General features: G+C 44.0%; 1 protein-coding gene across 2 annotated transcripts; it reads left to right on the top strand.

The window, feature by feature from the left end:
* The first annotated feature begins 2849 nt into the window (after nt 1-2849).
* Nucleotides 2850-16587, top strand: CNDP2 (carnosine dipeptidase 2). Of its 2 annotated transcripts, none has more exons than XM_084306764.1 (12): nt 2850-2983; nt 4827-4916; nt 5620-5763; nt 8055-8217; nt 9706-9794; nt 10686-10886; nt 11390-11474; nt 12017-12177; nt 13939-14103; nt 14583-14724; nt 15336-15483; nt 15898-16587. In XM_084306764.1, exons 2-12 carry the CDS (start codon nt 4857-4859, stop codon nt 15965-15967), a joined length of 1428 nt encoding a protein of 475 aa, XP_084162890.1. In that variant the 5' UTR covers nt 2850-2983; nt 4827-4856; the 3' UTR covers nt 15968-16587. The 2 variants fall into 2 exon arrangements, with proteins under 2 accessions (XP_084162890.1, XP_084162891.1); XM_084306765.1 differs by lacking the exon at nt 2850-2983 and adding an exon at nt 4291-4378.
* The last annotated feature ends 2633 nt before the right edge of the window (nt 16588-19220 follow it).

The following is a 19220-nucleotide window of genomic DNA, read 5'->3' as shown; positions in this document are numbered from 1 at the left end:
AATTTACAAGATAAATAGAGACTGAAGACAGGTAATTTACAGCCTTCTATGTTTTTCTTTTTCTCCCCTCAAAAGCACATTAAAGTAACTGTTGTACATTTATCTTACTTAGGAAAAAGGACAAAGAAATTGAGAAATGTGATGCCATACGTCTGCTAATATATAAATTTAGCATGACGTTCATTCAAAAAGAAATGAGAGTGAGAATTCATATGCTTAGTGTGGCATTTACAGAAGCTCTCTGGTCCATTTCATGGTCTCACATGGAATATTTCAGCAAGGACCAGCACAGCTGTTAAGATGATATTATCTCTGTTGGCCTCCCACAGCCAGCAGCGCCCAGTCCACAGCCATCCCACAGAGCCAATTCATGTCTGTTCTGTCCTCAGGCCAGGGCTTCAGTTTTGGCTCCTCATCTGTGCAGCTACTGCTGCTTCAGCCATCTCATACATATTGTGCCCCTGTGATTCAAAAGCAATAGCACAAGAATCAGTGAATGGTTTGTTTGGTAGAACAAAACTATCTCATACAGAGCATATGAGGAAGAAGAAATAGAGCAGCTTAGATGTTTAGATGGCTTCTGCTGGAGCAGAGCACCCTTTCATTGTCTTTATAAAGTGTCTTGGTTTGTAAACTCACTCTTAAACTTTTCCTCATAAATGCCTCCTTTCCTAACCTTCCTTTCTCCCGTATTTCCAAATATTTTTTGTATATGTATATAGATATATTTTGTATCCAAATTATCAGTCTTGTAAAACAAATCTGCATTGCCTTACAGATAATTTACAAGGCCCTCAAAGGTCATAATTGGCCCTGTTGTCTTTCAAAAATGTTTTTGTTATTTTAACTTGGGTAAGCCACTACTTTATTTCCTTGTTTGATCTTCACATAATTCCTCATGATTTTTAGGTCTATACAGGCATACAAGAAAAAAAAAATCTCTAGTACAATACATAGTATTTTCTTTGTATGTTTCCTTGATGTTTTATTGTGACTTGTTTTCTTTATTTGTATTCCTGGATTGTGGGGTTTGTTTTGGATGTGGAGAAAAAGTACCAAAAGGTAAGTTCCACATAGGAACACCAGAATGGAAAGAGGCCACCAAGAATCATCCCATGTCATGTTATTTGCCCTTCAAAAATGCAACATACCACATTTTAGAAGCAGTTCCTTTTATTGTTTTTTTCTTTCCCATTGCTCCTGTGCAACGTTTTTCCTAATACATAGAAACTTTACTCCCATTCCTAAGCCATGTTTGTCCACATGGAGTAATTTTGGCCATCTGGTCTTCCACCAACACAGGCCAGAGCAGGGTGCGGAGGTGCTGGGGGCTCCCTGTTGGACAGGACACGAGAAGCGGTGGGGTCTTCCCACGGGGGCCTGATGTTCTGGTTTCAGTTGCCTCCAGGCTGTGCCTGGCATGTATGCTCACTGCAGCCTTGTGCAAGGAGCTGATACCTGCCTCCCTCCTCCTAGTCACTTCTAGCTCATGAGCTCACAGTTGCTAGATTTCATCTTTTATTTTACTTTTTTTTTCCTGCAGTCCTCAGGGTCATCAAGTTGCTCCATTTCCCTTCTCTGTATTGACTCTAAGTCCTGGCTCTATGCCTTCAGGAAATTTGATCAGCTCATTCCTTACATTTGTGGCACTGAGATTCACACTACCCAGAGGGTTTGATGGAGTGGTAAGCCTCTTTCAGTAGCTCAGGTAGCAAATATATTACTGCAGCCTTAGGCCAACTACTCTTTCTATCGCACTCTTAAGAATGTCTATAAAATAACATTAGTTACCAAATGATTATGTCCATAGGTGGTTAGCAGCTATATGTTTCAGAGCTATTCAATTACTCATGAACAGAAGTAGCTTCAGCAGCTCCCATCTTTCAGTGCCTTGCTTCATTCAGGCTAGGTGCGGACTAACATCAAGCCTTGTCTTACCCGAGCTTTTCTCTCCCTGCTCCTCAAATGACCTTATGCCTTTCTCCCTTTGCTAGGAGCTAAGAAACCTCTTCACTAGGTGCTCTTATTTCACCTCTGCATTTTACACGTCTACATTAAGCTTTACCTATCTAATCCACTTAAACCATACCTAAATCTGCCTAATCCATCTCAATCACAAATTTAAGGAGCTCCTAAGGACACTCCTGGCATTAATAATGTCAGGAATAATTCAGTAACTCAAATTGATTGAATAATTCAGTCATCCACACAGGCTCTGGCCAAGACCTCCTGAATTTCTTCACACATTATTCTCATATTTTGTCAATATTTATTTATTTATTTACCATAGCATCATAAAGGTTGGAAAAGACCTCCAACCACCCCCCTACCACCAGTGTCACCCACTGACCATGTCCCCAAGCACCACGTCCAGCCTCTCCTTGTACACCCCCATGGACGGTGACTCCCCCACCTCCCTGTGCAGCCCGTCCCAGCGCCTGACTGCTCTTTCTGAGCAGAAATTTCTCCTCATTTCCCCCTGACCCTCCCCTGGCACACCCTGGGGCCATCCCCCCTGCCCCTACCACCCCCTCAGCCCCAGCCCGCTCTTTACACGGTGCCTAGGCCCCGCCCCTCTTGCTATAAGCCCCGCCCATATTCTGCGGCAAACCCCTCCCATCTCCGGCGGCAGGCCCCGCCCTCATCCGCGCGACGCCCTCGAGCCTCCCGCTCCTCGCCCGCCCATTGGCCACCGCCCGCGCGCGCGCGGGGAGCGGGGCCCTCCCGGGGGTATTTAAGGCGCCGCAGCCGCCACTGCGGCCATAAGGAACCGGTGCGCGGAGAGGCGGTGAGTGGGGGCTGGGGGGCGGGGCGGGAGGCGTGGCCCGGGGCCTGCACGGCCGCGTCCCCGCGTCTCGCACCGGAGCCTCGCGGCCCGCCCGTGCCGCTGCTGCCGGGGGGCTGCGGAGGGAGCGGTGAGGGCCGCGGGTCTCGCTGCAGACCGGGCAGAGCCGCTCGGCTGCGGCGCTGGCCCTGCCTGCGGGTAAGGGGGGAGGCGAAGCTGTCCCCGTGCAGCCAGGGCCTGCGGTACCGCTGCGTTGTGTTGCTGCGTGAGGCAAAGATTGGGGTGCGCTGGGGGAAATGGAAGTGCAGAGCGTCTTCCGTGAGGGTGGGAAGGGTGCTGGCTGGTCCAGGGAGCTAGCAGAAGGTGCTAACCCAAATTTTTAAAAGGGTGACAGGGGAGCTTATGTCCCAGCCCTGTGCTGTGCAGTGAGCTGTGTCTGCCTTCCCATGTTCACAGCTTTCTGGGGCAGGCCTCTGCCACAGCTCAACTGACTGAATGATTCAGTGCCCCCTTTGAATTTTTAGGAGCATTTAATGGCATTTAAGATGATGCTTAAAGTAGTCCCCAAGTCGATAAGTAGCTTGGTTCTTGTTTGGACAGCCTGTATAGTAGCTTGTGTTTGATGTCTGCTGTGAAGCTAGAGTCCTGATGCTGCTATAGAAACTGGTCAGCAAAGTTAGAGGGTCGGATACAGCAATGGTGCCTGTGTGCTGCTTTCTCTGAATCTTGCCCGAGCTTCAGCTGTGTGTGAGGATGATGGCTTCTTTAGGGAGACTAGGCTTCAGGAAGAAGTATTGCTTTACCCTCGCAGTGTCTATATAGTCCTGTTAAAGGCATTGTTTTTCTCAGGCCTGAACCCATTCATGGCTATTCAATGTGATCCAGCAGTTCAGTTTCTTCAATTAAGTGTTCCTTGAAAATGAAGGGATTTGATTTTAATTGGTGTCTAAAACTCAGTGTTTATACTGTAAATTGTGGGTGGCAAGACAAAATAGAAGTCATCTCCAGTGAGTAAAAGCACATCATTGATCTGTGTAAATACAGTCCTGTTTGACAGCAAATGCATTCTGTAAGTCTCATTGATTTGGGACAGTAGAATGTGCTTTCATTGTAGTATGCTGTGTGGGACAGCTTAGTGGTGTTCATTTCAGCCATGTATGAGTAGTCAGCTGTTCCAGAAATCCAAAGACAAACAGTGAAATGTTCTAACAACATCAGACTTGCCTTGTGACTTCTGTGTGGAAGTAGAAAGGCTTAAAGGCTGTGGCATGAAGCTGACTGAACAAACTCCTGACCTGTAGCAGCTGGTGCTGCTGAGCACACTTGTTCAGTGAACTACACAAGTGCTGGAGTTCTGCTTGTGGACCAGGGGCTTGCTTGTAAAACTCATTTTTTCCAGACTTGGAGGAGGTGCTGTAGCTTTAGTTCTAACTTGGATTTTCTCATGTGAGCTTCAGCTGAAACTAAAAAACAGAACAAGGAAGTAGTAGTGCTGAGCTAGGCACTGACCGCTTGCTGGGGGGTGGTTTCTGTTCCTGTGTCTTTACTCTTGACCTCCTTTGGAAAGCTGAGTGGCAGCTTAGGACTTCAAGGGTGAGTAAAACAGTTCTTAAACTGCCTATGTTTAGTGCTCTGCACAGGAGGTCAAGCAAAAATGTTGTACTTGGGCCTAGCCATTAGTAGTCAAGCTATGGCACGCCACCAGTTCAACTTGTACCATAACATGCAACTTCAGGGTGTTTCACTTGAGTAACCTTTTGCCTGTACTCCTGCAGTGAAGTCATGAAATATCTCTACAGGCCAGCTTGCTCAGTTGCTGCTTCCAGAGTTAGTTTGGGGAGGGGGCAGAAGCAGTGCTGTTGAGGCTGGATTTGCTTTTTAGTCACTTCACTCAGATTTCCAAGGAGGGAGTGGCCTCAGGTTTTATATTCCTGTGGCCTGGTGTGTGGTGTTAGCAATTAAAAGGTGAAAGTCTTCTGCAGCTGCTTCATTGCTGACTGCTGCTTAAACTTCTGAAGGCTCACTTATTTTTCTGTCACAGAACTTGCAGCAAGAGCATTCTGCTCAGAAGATGTCTGCTCTTGACACCCTCTTCAAATACATCGATGATCACCAAGACCTCTATGTTAAGGTAAGCTTTCTTTCAGTATTGTCCTGTGGTACAGACAGTTGTGGGATGTTAAAAGTTGGCTTAAAGGTAAGAAATAGCTGACACCAGTAGCTCCTGAATGCCAGACTAGATCCTTCCCTTTTGAGAAGGGAGAGGAAAGATACAGAAGGCTGGAATAAGGCTTTTTCAAATTAAACTCCTCATGTTGAGGGACAGAGGGGAAGGTTAAATTCTGCACTTTGGCATTTAACCTACAATTAAATTGTACCTTGTTTGCAGCCCCCTTCACCCAAATCTGTGAAGGAATCAGCTGTACAGCACTGTCACCTACCAGACAAGAAATATGCCAAGTGTCTAACTACCAGACAATTCCCCTGATGTCACATGGGAAAGAGCTCAGGTGGCCTGAGAAGCCTGGTAGACATGAGCTGGTTCGGGATGCTTAAAGAGCTGCAACTGGAGAAGCAAAATATGCTGCCAAACTTTTAAGTCTACCTTCTGTATCTGCAGACTGCACTACACTGGTGGGGCAGGAGGACAGCTGTAGGAAAGTGAAACTTCAGAGAGATTTTGAGTATTAGAGTACTACTTTGAGGAGAGGACAAAGCTGGTTTGCCTCAAGTTTAACCTTTGCTAAAATCTTTTATGAAGTTTGGTGCTTATAGTGCATCCTGTGCCATAAGTGACGTGTAGTAAAACCTGTACCTCTTCCACCTTTCCGCAGCGGCTGGCTGAGTGGGTGGCAATCCAGAGTGTGTCAGCATGGCCAGAGAAGAGGGGTGAAATCAAACGCATGATGGAGGTCGCTGCAAAGGATATTGAGCGACTGGGAGGCACAACCCAACTTATGGATATTGGGAAACAAAAGGTAGGTGAGCATCCCCACAGCAGCTTAGCACAAAGTCTGTTCAGAAGACAAGGTGGGTTTGCACCAGGAGGTGTGCTGGTTTCTTATGATCACAGTAGGGAAGGCACTCAGACTCTGTAAAGGATTATCTAAAATGTTATTTTAGAGCTGCTACTCCAATGAAGGAGGGTAGTATTGTCTGTCCCTTCAGATGCTGGGAACCCAAACCATGCAGCATCTAACAGGCATCCATTTAGCTGTGCAGATTCTCTCCATGGAAATGTTGCCTGTTTTGGTTTGTTTTGAAAATCCTATAATTTTAAAAAGAAAACAACTCTGTTCATTGATTTCAGTGTCAAACAAGAGATGTTCACATGAGAACTTCTTGCTGTGCTTTTAGATAAAGACAAGGACATGTGGGTGGTGTAATTGCCAGTGCCAGATGGGAACTGCCTTGCAAGCTGCAATCAGCTGGCTAAATTTATCCTGCAGCCAAGGGATGTGCACAGCATGAGGCAGGCCTGAAGGCCAAGCCGCATATCACAGCACAGCCTTGGGTGCACTCAAGCTAAGTATTGTATGGATCATTAATTTGTGGAGGTGTGATGATCTTCTGGTCAGGATCACCACACAAGGGTCCTGTGGGACCTAGAAAGGCCTCTTGGTGTGGGATAATCCTTCCAGCCACACAGTCTGAGCCTCCTGTTAAGACCTTTGTGGTTTATAGTAAGCCTTGGGATCCATATCAATTCTGTCATTGTGTTGGATTTCATGTTAAATATATTTAGCACCTTTCTGACCAAGCAGGAACAGTACCTGCATGTTAAACATTCTTAACAGCAGGCTGGTGTTGGCCCTTAGACCTGTAGGCTGTGAAGATGTTGATCGAAGTTTCAGGTCTAAAAGACTTCTAGGCAGCTCTTCCAGAAGGCTGTTACATTTTGCAAAAGATTGCACTGCTTCCTTACCAGTGAGAGATGGATACTTTGTAGGTGAATCCCGTCCTTATTTTTGGCTGTCTGGATTGCTTCTCTTCACCTGAGAAATGTGATCGGGAGAGAGCTTCATCCAAAGAAACCATCTACTCTCCTGGGCCCTCCTTCAAGTGCCCAGTCACTGTATTTCACAGAATAAGACCCACACCAGAGCTGTTAGACTAGCATTTGGACAGTGAGATTCAAAAGGCATCGGGAGCACTTGCAAGTTTTGGAAGATGGTTATTGTAATTGGTGCAAATGGTTGCTGGGGGAGATCTAAGTATATCAGGATCCTCTGAGCAGTTCTTGCATTTGGCAACTGGAATACACTTTCTGGCAGGACAACAGTTCATCTCATGTCTCCTCTTGAGGGGAGAAAGCTCTTGAGAATCTGTAGGATAATTCTAGCTCTATTACCTACAGCCTAAAATCATGTCACGAGTGTTTCAGTTCACTGAGTCAATCTCATTCCTTTCATCAGTGTAACTTTTTGCTGGGAAAGAACCGTTGCTGCCATGTTAATGAAAAGCAAAGTAAAACAACAGGCTGAGTTGCCTGATCACAATTAGTTTACTGCTGTGCAGCAGTTTGTACTGAGTACTGCTCAGTGTAGCTGTAAATTCTGGCAATATTGCTTTAATAACTTAAAGCTGCAGCTGGGCAAAGATTGTGTAACCCGCTGATAAAAATCTGAACTTGGAGCCCAAAAGTCAAAGCTGATTCTGATTTTAATCTGCTGAACAGTCTCTAGGCATGTGTTCACCAAAATGGAATATATGCTGACTGAGACCATCAGGGGATAACTGCTTATGGGGCACTCCAAAGAACTAAGCTAAATCCAGCTTTTGAACTCTTGAACTAAGTTCATCGGCAGTACCCTGCCAATTGCTCAGCTGCAGGCAGAGAAATACAGCTGTTGCACAGACTTTGAGTTTAGGCACTTGTTGTCCTCAGCGATACCACTGTCAGGAAGTTTCTTGTTGAGAGTTGTAATGTAGACAGGATGAAAGTGCAGTGCTTAGGTAAGTGTTAGATAGGGCAGTTTGGCATGCAGACAGCTTGCTCTGCTAAAATCTGGTGTGGGGGTGGTTAAAAGGAGGTGTGCTGAGTGGCTTGGAAACAGTGACTGTTAGGGGAATGGTCAAACTTTTTCTGACATGGTTCTGTAACACCTTCACTGGCACATCCTGCTTCTGGCAGTCAGTTTAGCTTAGTTTTGTTTAGCTGTCTGCAGAGGTTATGAGCTTATAAGCATAGCGTTCAAGTATTCATTTGATAAAAATGTGCCACTGACATTCCATGTTTGCATTAAAAACCTCTGCCTTCTACTTCTAGCTGCCTGATGGATCAGAGATCCCTCTGCCTCCAATTGTTCTGGGAACGCTTGGCTCTGATCCACACAAGAAGACCGTGTGTGTATACGGCCACCTGGACGTCCAGCCAGCGGCACTGGAGGATGGCTGGGATAGTGAGCCCTTCACACTGGTAGAAAGAGATGGTGAGAGCTGAGGACTTCTCTGAAACTGAGCACTTCTTAAACATGTGTAGTGTTTAACTGTCTAAAGTCATACCCTGGAAAGAAATGTCAAAGGAGAATAAGATCAGAAGTGAGCACTTAGTGAGAAAAGATGCAGGGGAAAATGGTAAACAATAGAGACATCAAATCTCAGCTGCCCGTAGCGCTTGTGTTTTTTTCCCCTGACATTCTAGGCTGCGCTTGCATGCTCTCTTGTAGCTACAACAAATCTTACTGCCCTCCATGTTGCCAGAAAGCTTCCGAGAGCTGGGTTTTTGTACGTTTCAAAACTTGTGGCCTGTGAGGTCATGTCAGGCTGGGATTTCTGACCACTGCAGGGGTCAGGAGCTCAACGCTGCTTCCTTATGTCTGGAGGCAGGAGTGGTACAGCAGCCTCCATGGGTTGCCTTGTGTTTGTGTACTGTGCTACAAGGAGTACGCAGAAGGCACACCTAGTGCCCAGAGGAGTGTTTGTCTCCTCTAGTGGGGATGAAGAAATCAAGCAGTAGCTCCTGTTGAAATAGCACGTAGCCAAGAGGAGACAAACTTTTCAAAATCTGATGCTACCAACAGCCCCTTCTTTGTTTCATTTGTTCTGTGCTGAGACCCAAAGGTCATACAAACAGAAGGACATTGACCATTCTTGTTGTGTAAGCGTTAATCATTGCCAAGAAGAGGTATCTGTGGTAACTAGTGTTTCTAGCAGGGCACTTGGTCACACGTAGCAGAGTCCAAGTCACAAAGTCAGATTACCTCCTCTGATAGCAAGAGCCAGGCTTGCCTCAGGCTGTGGCTTATCTCTGCAGCCTGGCAGTGCAGGAGGTGGATCTGCCAATTGCTGCTTACCCTGCAGGCTCCATGTGCTCTGGCACTGCGGTTACATCTCCCACACAGGGCTCATAGTCACAGCTCTAATGAATTATTGCAACAATATTTGCCTCTGCCATGATCCATGTGCTATATGTTTCCTGGGACTTCCCCACAGCCTGTAAAACTTGTCTTTGGCTGAAGTCCTTCCTGGGTTCCAGAGAAGTGATTAGTCACTAGCTTCTGAAGCCTTATTCTCAAAATAAAGAATTACAGAATTGAAGCAATATGGAATAGACTTCTTAAAAAGAGGTGCCTTGTTTCTATACCAACATGTTTGTAGAAAATGTAATTATTGTAGAGGGTATAAGAATGGCTTAGCCCAAAGCAGTTTCATCTCTTTTAGGCCTTTGTTCTATGCAGAGGGCAGCTCAGGGAGGAGGTGGGTAGCTTTGTGGGAGAACTACTGAAGTCCTGTACCTATCCCACTGCACTGGTGTGTGAAATGGGATGGGAAACTGCTACCTCAGAGGAATCTGTTATGAAAGTTAGTATAAGCAGGGCTAAACTTATGCAAAAGGATGTTTTCTTCTGCAGGTGAGAAATGACCAACTTCATCCTCATTTTTCTTCCTACTGGTTAATTTATCTCTGATTTCTGCAGGGAAGCTGTATGGAAGAGGATCAACAGATGACAAAGGTCCAGTGCTTGCCTGGCTGAATGCCTTGGAGGCTTATCAACAAACGAACCAGGTATGTGCCCAGTATATATTCTGCTTTTCTACATACAGCTGAGTCTAGCAATAAATGTTATCCGAGCCACAAAGCCTTGCGGCAAGGCTGCTTATTCAGCTGACTGGAGGAATGATGCAACACTCATGTAAATTCCCTGACTTCCTGGAAGAGTTGAGCTGTTCTTCTGGCAAGCTGGTCTTGTAGATGCTTGGGTTGTACTTAAAATGTTTTTGCTTTAATTAAATATGTAGAAAGGAAAACACATATGGAGCAGGAGTAATAATCAAATGTGCTCTTTCATGTAAGGATGTCATAACTAGCTTGGCCTTCAGCAAAGCTTAATGTCTCACTGCCACGGAATTTTGAGGAGAGATTAACTTGGTAACACTAACCTGGGATCTTTGCTGTGTCTGTTAAAGAAAAAGTGCAATCAGAAATAAAGCAGATACCCTGAGCATCTTGTAAGACCAGTTGCTCTTGGGTAAAGGATTAACAATTCTCAAATGCTGCACAGGCATCAAATATGGTAAACTGGTCAGACGAGGTAGCTCTGACTCCTCCTGTGGCATGCAGTTTGTGGTTAATATTAGAGTTTCTAGCCTTGTGACTTACCTTTGGCAACTGATCTCCAAAGGCTTTCCGCAGTTAAGAGGATTGGGAACCAGTTGTTCTAGAGCTTATTTAAAACTCTTTTGAAGAACTTGAATACCATCAAATAAAGAGTGGCTTAAGTGTCCTTAATTTAAGCACAGTCTGCACTTAAACTTATTTTGGATATAATTACCAGATTCCACCACCATGGAACTGAGTTACCTCTGTTCTGCTCTGTACATCACAGATCAGAATTACTGATGACTGAAGGAATCAGATGTTTTCACATACTTAATCTGTGCCTTTTCATTTTCAAAGGATTTTCCAGTAAACATTAAGTTCTGCCTAGAGGGTATGGAGGAATCAGGATCAGAAGGCCTTGATGAATTGATTTTTGCTCAGCGAGACACTTTCTTCAAAGATGTTGATTACGTTTGCATTTCTGACAACTACTGGCTAGGCAAGAAAAAGCCTTGTATCACCTATGGCTTGAGGGGTATCTGCTACTACTTCATAGAGGTGAGTTCTGAAATACACTGCCAAAGAGTATTACTGAGCCAAGTTTTCTATTAAAGAAGATGAGTGGTAGCTCCGGATTATCCAAGCCAATAGCTTTTCTTCAGAAAAGGTAGAATTGATGGAGTAGAACAGATCCTGCTGTAATTCTCTAAATATCTTCCTTTTACTATCCTGTGTGATAGTTGGGTAGAAGGGCTGTCTTTCAGCTATCCAGCAGCTTCACTGGATGACTCTCTCATTGCATGGATGTCTTAATTCAAGTAATTCCATGAGTGGAGGAAGAAGTCACCACAGTCTCCAGGGTTGGAACAGTCAGTGTACTAAGGGTTTGCACTTCAGAGCAATAAAAAGCTTATGCTTTAACATACAACTGAGTGGTCTGGGCCTGGATTCAAAAATAGATGCATTCTTGAAATACACCCAGCAAAAAGCTAAGATTATCTTCTCTGTGCAGTTCTTGGTGTATCCATGGTAAGATTCACCTGAATTTCATTTCTGACCAGGTCGAATGCAGTGACAAGGACCTTCACTCTGGAGTTTATGGTGGTTCAGTGCATGAGGCCATGACAGATCTCATTGCTCTAATGGGTAAGAAAGCAGGTTTCACTGAATGCATCTGAAGTGGGAGTAAGACCCATTAAAGCATGAGTTAGCACTGAGGAGTTCCTTAGGACTGTGTACACAGCAGAGCCAGTGAAGCTGTTTGCCAGGTATGCCTAAAACAGGCAGATCCCTTAAATAGAGGAATATGAGGAAGGTCTTGCCTAGCTTCTCCTAAAATCTTGTTGCAAACTTGAATGTTAATTAAATCATCTCTCCTGCAAACTCTTCTACATATGCTACATCAAACTCCTTGGGCAATCCTGCCTTCAAACAACCAGCTAAACATGTAGCAGTAGAGTCCAGGTGCAAGGAAGTGCAGATTTCTGGATAGCTGCAAACTTCATGAGTGCCTTCCATGCTTTTAGTGGAACAAGCTCTGGAAGGTGGAGGCCATTTTTATTAAGTCTGTAGATTTTTTTTTCAGAAAACTAACTCCTACCACCCATAAAAATGCGCCCTGTAATGACATCTTTTCTGGTTGAATGCTGATCCTAAGTGCTTTTTTCTTTTTTTTTTTTTTTTTACAGGCTGTCTTATAGACAAGAAAGGAAAAATCCTCATCCCAGGCATTAATGAAGCAGTGGCATCTGTTACTGATGAGGAGCTGGCACTATATGAGAAAATAGATTTTGACCTGGGAGAATATGCAAAAGATGTAGGAGCAACAAAACTGCTGCATGATACAAAGGTATTCTGTATTCCTGTTTGTGCTGGTTAGCTGTGTCTGTTCAGACTTCTGGATTAGTAAAAGACAAGCAAACCTCTGTGGGTACTTGTGTAGTTACCAAGTAATTCAGTAGGCAGAGAATTCATGTGATGTCTTTAAAAATCATGAGATTGCCTTGAAGGTAACTTCTGATACTGCACAGCTGACTACATCATGCTAGCAGTTCCTCTGCAAAGTGTTGTATTATTGGAAGGTTTGTGTAGTTATCCTGTTTTTTAGGCCAGCTGCCTAGGCAGCTTTAAAGCTGCTCCCTTGTTGTTCTTTGCTATGCATAAGGAGAGTTCTGTACAGATTTGAAATGTTCCTTATCTAGTGCTGTTCTCTTAAGACTTGATTAAAAAAAAAAAAGCTAACACTGGAGAAAATTCCAGAGGTCAGATACTGCATGTACACAAACCATCTGACTTCCTGCATCTGTGTGGGAAGTGCAGTGGGTTATCAGCAATCTAGTTGTTTGTAGATGGGACTTCTCATAAGGTGAGAAAACAGGGTGGCTGTGAACTTAAGGTTGATGTACAGAATGTCTTCCTAGACCTGGCAAGCAAAGATTGTCTTGTAGGCACGAACTAGGTAGCTGCCCAAATCTTTGTCCAGGCTCAAGTTTGCTAAATGCTTGTCTGTACTTCTCAAATGGCCTTCCTGTGAGCTGTCCAAATAAATGCTTTTAACTGCATTGAGTCTAGTGTGCAATACTTACACCTTGGATCTTAAAGAGATAAGCCATAGATGTAAATGCATCTATCATAAAATGCTAAAAGTGTTGTAAAGGACAAGTTTACATGTGCAGGTCTGTCTCCTGTCACAGTACTGTCAGGAGAGGACTTCAGGCTCAACTCAAGCAGCCCTAAGTAACAGTTTTATATGCTCGGTCTTGTCTCTGCATGCTCAGGTTTACATCAACTGAGAGTGCACAGGCTTCCTTGTTTAGCCTTGTCCTATAAAGTAATGGATGAAATATAATGTGTAAGGAGGAGCTGGCAAGATGCTTGTCACTTCAGATACTGCACTAAAGCTGTTCAGTTTCAGCCAGACTGAAATCCTGGGTTGGTTTGCAGAGTTTTAAGCTTTATGCATGCAATAGATGACTAGGGGCTAAGGGGAGATACAAGAAGGCTGTAATCTCCAGGTGAGAAGCAATGTGCTTGAACGTTTTGGGCAGTGATGGTTCTGCTTGAATGGGGATTAGAAGCAGGTTGTACCTGAAATGTGTATCTGAAAGGTCCCAGTGATGGTAGGCAGTAATACTTATGTCAATGAAACCAGAGTTCTGTCAGTTTAATGTAGATAATATGGATAGCTGAAAGGAGCCCAGTATGTCTCAGTTTGCAGTGGAGAGACTTACAAAATTTGTGATCCATAAAAATGTGAATGAAGGTACCTGCCTGACTTGAGCCAGAGGTGTTTTCTATAGTTCTTGAGCATCTTAAAGTGGTATTTCTGTCCTTATCAGAAACAGGCTGGCTGTCCTGTAAGCTGCATAGAAGTGGGAGAAAGCCAAATTAGGGCCACTGAAAAATCTCTGAAGGTGTTGAAGCCAGCTGTTGCATCAATGTGTGCTTGGTGGGAGTAATGGCTTCTGTTTAACTGAGTGATCACGATCGAGATGCATTTGTCCATGTGAGAAAGCACTGCTACTTGCAAGTCTTTAATAGATTGAAGGAATTTACTTTATGGGAGTGCTGTGAAATCTGATGTAACCTTGCATCTTTGCCTTTTCTGCAGAGAGATATCCTAATGCACAGGTGGAGGTACCCTTCCTTGTCTCTCCATGGAATTGAAGGAGCCTTCTCAGCCTCTGGAGCAAAGACTGTGATTCCTAGGAAAGTGATTGGCAAGTTCTCAATCAGGCTTGTGCCAAACATGACTCCTGAAGAAGTCACAAAGCATGTATGTTGAGATGCTTTGTTCTCAAAGCAACAGTCTCTAGACTTCCTTTCTCTGTGTCTGGGAGAAATTTCCTGATTTCTGAAGCAGTTCTGTTTACTTTGCTACAGTCTTCCATGTTCTGCACCTGAGCTCAGATATTGAGGGAGTTGGTATAGTGGTCTTGATCTCCAGTTTCTCTCTTCTAACTTGAAGACAGCTCAGGAATGAAAGCTGATTTAACTGCAGGGCACTTGCATTGCCACCAGAGCATATTCCAAAGTGTAAGAGTTTGACATAATGGCTGACTGTTCTACAGTAATGCTATTACTTGCCTAAAGGAGGTTCTGACCACAGAGCTACATAGTAATAATATGAAATAGCAATAGCTTTTCTGTACCTGTTCAGCAGTAGTGACCTGCAAGTTCCTTATATGCCTTTAGTATGCTGTCTTCACCAGTGCTCATGTGAATAACAGAAAGACTTCTCAATCTTTCCTATAGGTTGAAGACTACCTGAACAAAAAGTTTGCAGAGCTGCAGAGCCCCAACAAATTCAAAGTGTACTTAGGCCATGGTGGGAAACCCTGGGTGTCTGACTTCGACCATCCACACTACATGGCTGGCAGGAGGGCCATGAAGACAGGTCAGTGGGTTTTCCACTTGGTATTGGGGGGGGACTAAAGAGCTCTTGTTCCAGTACCTCAAGGAGCACTGAGGAAGTCATGTTTGCAGAATGTTTATGGTTGCCTGCTCGTAGGTAGTAGATTTGGCTTGCTAAGTAACAAAGGATTTCAGTTGCAGTACTTAAACTCAATTCGGAGGTGCAGGATAGAAGAAAAGTTACTATCAAGCTCATCCCTACTGTGCAAGCCTTTTGGTATAGTGCTGCTTTTGTATAAGGATGAAATTGTCAGTAGTTGGGATTATTTCCATAGTCAAAGACCTTAAAGCTTAGGCATTCTAGCATCTTAAGCAGTTATAATAGGTGAACTAGAGCAAATCTAACTTCTCTTGGAGTACAACTGCCTTTTGGGTAGTGTTAACTGCTTGAACTAAACTCTGCTAATACTCCAACACAATTTCTGGGGGTGAAATTCCACAATTCTTTGGTCTTTGCCATATGGCTAATTAAGAGCTGTTGGTTTGGCCAGCACCATAAACAAATGTTTGGTACCTGATTGCTTAAGCAGCAGTAAGAATGTGTTAGAAAAACAAATGCAACCCCAAACTGACTGGAGTCCCTCCTTGTTTTAGTTTTTGGAGTTGATCCAGACCTGACAAGGGAGGGAGGAAGCATTCCTGTTACCCTTACTTTTCAAGAAGCAACAGGCAAGAATGTCATGCTGCTTCCTGTTGGAGCTGCAGATGATGGTGCACACTCTCAAAATGAGAAGCTAAATAGGTAAGAACATGCATCTCTATGACAGACTGAGTTGTACTGTGGGTCTTAACATGTGTTATGGAAAAGACCAAGGAGGACTGGGCTCTTTGAGTTGTTGAAAGGCAAAGTGCAACTTCCTCATCAGAGGATGACTGAGTGGGTGGTTGTGGTAACTGGTCTGTAGCTGAATCTTGACCTTATTACTACTTCTGATCATGCACATTTGAAACTAGAATGCTTTTGTACTTTGCTGTCAAAGCTGGACTCCTTTCTGCTTCCCCAAGGAAAGCTTCCCACTGCATTTCTGTCCTGCAGCAGTCGTTCCTGTAGCATCTCTTGGCTCCATTGGACAGATACTGCAAAGTGTACAGCTACTAGTGAAACAGCTCAGAGTAAGACATGAAGACATGCTAATGGAAATTATCTTCCCTACAGGTACAACTACATCCAGGGGGTGAAGATGCTTGGTGCATACCTCTACGAAGTTTCCCAGTTGAAGGACTAAGTTGGATGCCCTCTGGTTTGTGAATCAGAAGTCGGAATTTTCTTAAGAAACAGCATCAACTGTCACTTCTTACACGGCGTCCCTTCTCTACCAACACTCCACTGCTTTGGGGAAGAGGGAGGCATGCGGTTCCACTTGAGAAACAAAGAACACCGTATACCAAAAATAATTCTTTAAATGCTTCGAATGACACAAACTACTCCTGGTCTGGCCAGTAGTCCTGAACTGCATCTTTGTCCGTCTCCTCGGTATCACTTCAAAGATGTGGTTTGCTGTACTCATCTGGTCTTCCTGTAAAAGCAGGAGGAATGGTTTGCTCTCAGCTGCTTAAGCAGCCACATCAGTTGCACAACTGTCAGTAAAGTTTAAGGTTCTTATTCCAGGATAGGTCCTGGAAACAGTCAAAGTGATAGATCATGGGGCTGTACTGGAATGTGTTCAAGTGCTAGTGAGGCTTCTGAGTGATTTGGGAGAGCGGTTTGGCTCTTACAGTTTATACCTGCCTGCAGGTTTTGATTTACAGTGAATTAGGTTATAACAGAATTCACTGGGGTAATGACTACTGGCTGTTTTTTGTAAAGCTGCCTTTGTACTCCCTAAAAAGGACAATAAATCATGCTCTAGCAATTGGCTCTTTGTTTCTAAGGTTTAAGTAATGACTTGGGAGGAAAAGTAAACAATTTCAAGTAACTTAGGAGGAGCTCCTCCTATCTCTGTAGAAGTAGATGGACAACATGGCTACACAGACTTCCTGGGAAACAAAGTTTTTATTCCAAATTACTTCTAGGCCTTGCTTCTGTAACAGCTTGTGGACTTGAAGCTGATTGTGCAGAATCCTGCTCAACTGAGAGAAAAGTGTTCAGTTTGGGCTCTGTAAGCCAGGACATCATGCTAACACAAGTGATAGTGAAAGTGATAGTGAAATAGGGTGGGTGGGATTTGTAGGCAGAATTGGAGAGAGGAGCATCACTCATTGCAACTACTGTCTGACATCCAGCTTCAAGGTGTCTTTGGGAAACATTCTCCAAGACTTCTGGTATTATGTCAAAACCAACTCTTGCTGATCTGAACTGGATTAGGCTCACTTCTTCAACTCCCTGACCAGTGTTAGCAGGCTAAGCTAGGTGACTATTTTAAGTGCTGGTGCTTTGCTCTGGGAATTGCCTAAGAGCATGGTGCAGGCCTGTAGTCCTGTATACTGCTAAACAGAGCAGCATCTGCTGCTTCCTCCCTAGGGAACAGAGGGCAGGAATGTCCTGTCTACCTGGTTTTTACTGTTGCTCAATCTGGAGCCTTAATTGTGGATGGCTGTTGGGGCGGAAAGGAAGCTTCACTTCTCACTGTAAAACTTCTGCCTTGCTTCTTGTTTTTATAGAAATTGATGGCCTGAGACCTCGTATCATTAAATCTTGCACTCTCAGCTGGTGTACAGGCTGAGACCCATGTCATAGGGCCATGTCAGTACTTGCGAGCACCAAGCATCTCTGGAAATAATGGACACTGGGCTGCTAGGTTCTCACCTGCCAGTGATGGTGGAAGGAGTCTGGTATAACCTGCAGCTTGTACATGAGGCTGGCATGCCTAAATGTTCAAAGGTCACCTATATGTGGAGATCAAGATGTTATATGGGATAATCAGTCCAAGCAGGCAATGTTCAATGCTGCTTCCTCAGTTACTGAATTGACAATTGATACCTTCCAAGTGGGTAATATACCTGAAAAAACACATTTGTGGCAATTGGGCTCATATTCCTTTTTTTCCCCTTATGAATTTGAAAAACAACAAAAAATCCACTTCATGGACTGCAGTAATATTAATTTCTCAATGTGTAGAGAAGCTTGTTTGGGCAGTCAGAGTTGTTAATGTCATGAACTCAGCTCAGAAAGCAAGCATGCTTGTAGTTTTAATGTCACTTGTAGCTGTTGTTCTGAGAACCAGTTAATTTCTTCAAGTTCTGCACTGAAAATACTGCACCAGATCCTGTGCTTCTTGAGTAGTCACAGTATGGCAGAGTTCTGAGGAGTGTCCACAACACAGCAAAGTAACTTCAGGGGTTTGTGGAAGAATCTTGGAAGCTGATCCAATTGGATAGGCAGCGGAAATATTTCATCATGCAGGGAGTGCCAGACTCCTGTGGAAAAGATTAAAATGCTTTGGTCTGAGCAAAATGAAGGGGCCTACTTAAGCGCTTGAGTAAGTTGCTAAAATGTTGGGTCCTTCATGAGACTACAGGGACTTCATGTTTGCTTAGATTTATAGTTTTCAAATTGGGAACCTGTATGTTACCTCAAAGTAACGATTGCTGTCTCTTGTCACTGCCTAAAGACACCCCAAAAGCAGTTGAATGTGGCTTGAATGGACAGTGCAGGCAAAAAGGACAGGTGGTACCTGCTTGCTTCTGCTGGCTACCTACTTCAAAACTAGCTTCTTGAAGGCTTCTGGAAAACTATTTGTTGCAGAGACCTGGTTTGCCACATCTTTGCATGCTTGTGCATTGCACAAAGGGTTTGTTATATTCTTAGTAGCTCAAGTTGTTTCAGTAGCAGCATTCACAGAAGACAGAAGCTTGACATTACGTAAAATGTGAAATAGTTAAATGTGGAAAAAAGTATCAGTGAAACACAACATCATAGCACCATCTGCTGGGTGTATGCTTGGTATTTTCCACACACAACTTCACTGTCGATTTTTACCTGTGTACTGAAAGGTTGATCGGCTCCAGTTAACATTTAACACAAACACTTGTGTAAATGTCCTTTAATATATTTTCATTAAAAGTCTCCCAAGGGAAGTGGCTTGACTGCCAAGCTGGTTTCTGGTCAGGGAGAGGTAGCACCAGGAGCAGAGTACGACTGCAGATGTTGGTTAGACAAAGTAGTTGATGCGTATTTTCACTGTGCTAAGTATCTCATGGTGGTAAGTACTGGAAAACATCCTTGCTGGTTTTGCAGTTCCTTCCTCATGCTCTTTACCTACAGTCACTATAGTTTGGGGCAGAGTTATGCCTGAAACAACTTTACGAAGGTGAGCAGTTAGTCTCCAATTTTTCTGAGAAGAAATGTGCCAGCTTTCTAGTTACAAGAAAAGATTAGCAAAACTATCAAAACGAGTAGGTTTATGCTCTTCTCTAATCTGTCAAAGTTGTTTGGGCCAATAATGGGTGCCAATATGTGCCTGCTTAGCTTACTGCTTACTCCCGTTTCAATGTGTTTTTACACCCTGATTTTACTCATCTACTACTTGTCTGTTACGG

This window comes from Netta rufina, assembly GCF_964035555.1.
Source record: "Netta rufina genome assembly, chromosome: 2".
Taxonomy (NCBI): Eukaryota; Metazoa; Chordata; class Aves; order Anseriformes; family Anatidae; genus Netta; species Netta rufina.
The sequence above is the reverse complement of the archived record's forward strand: the minus strand, read 5'-3'. Positions and strand labels throughout refer to the sequence as shown.